The sequence below is a fragment of the Dacryopinax primogenitus genome (assembly GCF_000292625.1).
Source record: "Dacryopinax primogenitus strain DJM-731 SS1 chromosome Unknown DACRYscaffold_1, whole genome shotgun sequence".
In the NCBI taxonomy this organism is placed as follows: Eukaryota; Fungi; Basidiomycota; class Dacrymycetes; order Dacrymycetales; family Dacrymycetaceae; genus Dacryopinax; species Dacryopinax primogenitus.
In genome coordinates, this window is record NW_024467198.1 from 1,719,967 (window position 1) to 1,724,665 (window position 4,699).

Consider the following 4,699-nt stretch of genomic DNA (forward strand, 5'->3'; position numbering starts at 1 on the left):
GTGTTGCCCTAACAGCCCCCCCCTTTCAACCTGCTTGCCCTTCCCTTTTCCTCCTGCTGTCCCACCTGGAGCCATGATGTGCCCTGCCCACCCCCAGGCTGACTGATCTGCCATCCCATCCCTCTGCCCAACCTCCTACACTTCATCTTCCATCCCTTCCCTATCTCCTCTGTTCTCCCCATCCTCCCATTCATCCAAACAATCAACTTCTCTTGCTTCCCCACCTCCTTTGGTCTTTTCTCCCTTAGGCTTGTGGACAGGGCAGCCCACTGCACTGTGACCAAACTCTTTGGACTTTCTCTCATCCCTGCAGCACTTGGCACACCATTTCTTGCAGCAAGCTTGGCAACCTGGTCCCTTGCAGAGAGGATGCTTGGGTCCTCCCTCTCAGGGACCATTTGCCAGTTGGCTCAAGCCTACTGGGCTTGAACTCCATTGTGCCTGGGCTTTGTCAACCATGTGCTGGAGTTTGATGATGTCATCTGGGTGCAGCCTCTGGGTATGAAATCAGAAGCTCTTTGGGTTATGTTTCTTACACTGCATGAACAATGTCAGTGTAGTTTGAACTACAGGGTGCAGAACTTACAAGGGTGTATACAACCCCATACTTCTCTGCCTTCCCCCCCTTTCTGTCCAAATGCACTAGAGGCACCAGTGCTTCAGAACATCTGGGTTCCAAACACTGGATTTTGGCCCCAATGTGCTTCACCTTCTTCCCTTCTGGCAGTTGGGCATTCCCAAGCTTGATGACATCCCACACAAGTGATTGGGCGATGAGAGACATAGGCATCTTGACGAAGTGGAAAACTGGGGCAGGGGGAAAGGGACACACAGTCACAGTTCATTTCTCAGGTGATGGGGGGGAAAGGTGCAAAACTACATGATGCAAGTATTTATTTAACAGCATGGAAAAATTTGCACATACTGACACACAGGAAAGCAGATCTCCTGGTGATCCCAGCAAACTGCTAGGCCAATCATGATTGGCCTAATGGTTTCCAAATTGGGAAACATCATTCACCTATTCACGCAAGTCCAGTCATCCATCAAGGTTGACGGGCAAGTCATCTGCGCTCTACATTGTAAGGCATGCCATCCCTTGTATTGCACAGAACTATCTACAGAATCACAAGTTATGGATGGTGGATATTAGACTACTGTCAGAAATCAGCCTATGAGACATCAAATGGTTGCATGACATTGCTCACCCATTAAATCCATCCAACCCAATCGGTACACACCTACATAATTGACATACCAAGATGGGAAGAGGAAAGATCACAGTCATACAACAGATGCATAAAGCAACTACTAAACATGAGGAGAGAAAGCAGCAAATGAAATGAGGACCATTAAGAAAGGAGCAGCGACCTTCCCCTCAGCTTTTTAAGCACCAGGGCATCTGGCAAAGACTCCAAATGCTGCAGCAGCCATTTGCGCCATTTTGCCATGTCAGCTGTTATCATGGTTGAATGGGTGTAGCCTCAGGCAATCACAAACACATGCATGGCAATGAACAGACCAAATCACTTCCATTGGTCTGCAATGGAACCTGACCTGCTGTTAGACTCCAGGTCTCCAATGACCATCCCATCAAGCTCACCTTGGCATTATGCCCTTTCCATCCTTCCCAACCAGGTAATGGCTTGCTTTTCTCCGCAGCAACCTCCCAGATCCACTCCACCACACATTGCGTGCTCTATGTATCCAGTGAGCTGAATGCAATACAGACTATCAATGACAAAACATACCATGATATGATCATGCCAGCTGCCCATCCTCAACAAATCATACATGGTGATGTACTTGCAAAGCCAGTCAACATGAATAAGGATCCAGTGGTTGTTGTTGATATGCATTGGGAACAACCATTGTGTCCTTGCTCAAGCTGTCATGTACTCAGACACTGCACTACTGACCCAGTTCACCACCCACTTCACGCCCCAGTTGTTGATGGCATATGCTTCCCTGTTTGCATAAGCCTTCTCTGCCTGCTGAAGCTGAGGTCCCAGTTGTGAACTGAATGCATACACCTCTTCATCTGGCTTGGAACACAAGTTGGTATAGGACTTTGCATTTGGCCACTGAGCAGCAAACAGTCAACATGGCTGGGACAACAGGAATCCATTCAGCCACTGGTAGCATTTGGCCAGAATGGCGATGTCTGACTTCTCAATCTCAATCTGGAACACTTTTGTGGTCCATATCTTGTTGTGGGGCAACAGCTTTCAACGTCCCATGGTGTAGGGAAGCTGGGGACACCATGAGTCTCCCCTGCCCAACTGCTGGGCTGTTCCCTTCTCAAACTCCAAGAATGCTGCAGCCTGATTGGCGACAGACAATTCTACAACAGGAGCTGGGGGGGAGAAGGTCTCAGGAGCAGGCATTTGCATGGGCGCTGGTGGCTCAGGCATTGGCACTTGACCAGGCAAAGGAGGATCAACATAATAAGACAGTTAGCTCCAACCTTGCTTGACCACTGGGACAGTGGGTGGTGGTGTCAAATACCCACACTCATATATGTTGTCATCTTTGTCCTCAGCATTCCCCATTTTGACATCTTCAACCACAGCCTGTTTGTCTTTGGCATATTGTGGTGGAGGTCCCAGGTCGATCTCTGCTGAAAGTGGGGGATGGTCCGAGGCAGGGGGGGTCTGCAATGGGATGGGTGCGATGTGCTCCATCTCAATGATGTTATGAGCATGGGTAGCACCAAAGTCATCCTGCATATTGGCAGCATGCCAGGAAGCCTGCAAGTCACCAGTTTCATGCTCGCTGCCCATCAATCTATGACAGGCAGGGTACATGTGATGTTCTTCCTCACATGATCTGGGTGAGCATGAATGAGACTCATGACTGCTTTGAGAGGGGGAGTGGCGAGAATGCGAAGGCAAGCGAGGGTGGCAATAACAACCAGGAGAACAAGAGCAAGGACAATGGTATCAACTAGAAGACCAAGGACAACAGTAACAACCAGAAGATGGAGAGCAAGAATGGCAGGAATGATAATGGCCAGGAGAGCAAGAGTGATAATGAGGTTTACCATGTGAGCAAGAGCAATAACGAGGTCAACTGCATCAGCCTTCCCACTCCTCACAGTCATAGTGATTGGTTTGGTGCCAGTAATACTGTGAGGACATTGAAGGGGACATGCAACCAGGGCATGCAGATTTGTGTGCCTGCCAGCAGGCAGGAGATGTGGTTGGATGATTCCAGACCGAGGCAGTTTGGCTAGCAGGCATTTCCGGATTGCAGTCATGGCCTTGAGAGGATGGAATATTAGAGGGCAGCTGAGGATGGTGTGGCAAATGCAAGGAGTGGCCTGGAGCACTGAGCCCATCAAGGGGGGTCACCATTTGCTCATTTTCCAGAAGCTGCAGTAATTCATCAAATGTACCAACCAGCTGCATTGTGTGAGAGATGTTTGACCGAAGATCTCCTGTGTCAACCTGGAACTGTTGATTCACCAGGCACTGCACAAACAAGCCATCAAGGAACATCAGGAAACGGAATTCTTCAAGGTTGCTGGGGATGCTGGAGATGGATTTTGGGTGGAAGAATGACAAGCTGTAATCCCAGTGATCCAATGCTGGTTCTCTTCTCTATTGAGCCATGGGCAAAGTTTGTTCCCAGGCAATCACTTTGCTTGGAAGGCCACCGCTTGTCCAATTGCCAAGCCCATAAGGCATTACAACCTGGTCCAACAGGGCGAACAGAGACTTGTAGCACTGGAGGTTATGCATGAGGTTCACATGCAATCAGTATTGCTGGTAAATCTCCAGGAGAGTGCAATTTTCCTGCTTGGGTGCCAGCGCCCCCTGAGTGAGCCAACATCCTGCGATGGGTGAGTAATGACAATCAAGTTTGTAATGGTGAAAATACTCACCCCTGCAAAAACACCACTCCCAAAGATACAGCTGCCAACACAACAGGAATTGAATCCAGGCAAAGCACAAACTGATTGACACTTGAATGCAGTTATTGAATTTGACCTGCCTTGCCTTCCACTTGCTGGTGGTAGCTGCATGCCCATGGAACAACATGTTGAGGGCAATGTGTGGACCCAAACGCTGTCAAACCAGGTTTTCCACACTGTCACCTAAACCTCCAGGGCAATTGTAGCCAGACCGCTGTGGGATGGGATCATATGACAAGGCTTCCATTGCAGCATCTGTACCGGGAGGGAGCCAATAATGGTTGCGCTCCCAGGGGTGCTGATTTGTAGACAGCATGTACTGCCTGTGTTTTTTGCCCATGATACACATGGCAAAGTGTTATCTACCCAGATGGAGACAGGGGAGGGACTGGTGGGAGTGCAAGGGGTGGAGGTGGGTTTGGTGGACATTTCACAGGTGTGGGAGGGAGTAGTGGAAGTGGATGGGATGAGCACTGTGTGAGCAGTTTCTTGGTCTTGGCCCACAGGTAGCATATGCAGGGGGGGGGGAAGCATTTCAACAGGATGACGACTGGGCAAACAGTGCCTCAATATCTTGACCTGTTGCTCAAAGGAAGCATGAGGCTGAGAACAGGTACTGGCACTTCACCAACACTAACACGCAGGCAAACACTGCTTGGAGGAAGTGTGAGGCTGTGCACAGGTACTCATGCTTCACAAACACTATCAAAAAGGGGCACTTGAGGGAGAGGGCTAGTTTGAGTTCAAGTTCAATGTGAAAGGAGGTGCCATCTTGCATGCGAG

At 49.5% G+C, this 4,699-nt stretch overlaps 1 protein-coding gene across 1 annotated transcript; it reads right to left on the minus strand.

Annotated features, from left to right (window-relative positions):
• Nucleotides 1-2,456: 2,456 nt before the first annotated feature.
• On the minus strand, nt 2,457-3,103 carry DACRYDRAFT_103486 (uncharacterized protein; the record flags this gene model as incomplete). Its single annotated transcript, XM_040767763.1, has 2 exons — nt 2,457-2,750; nt 2,825-3,103. 2 exons carry the CDS (start codon nt 3,101-3,103, stop codon nt 2,457-2,459), a joined length of 573 nt encoding a protein of 190 aa, XP_040633433.1.
• Between the last annotated feature and the right edge of the window lie 1,596 nt (nt 3,104-4,699).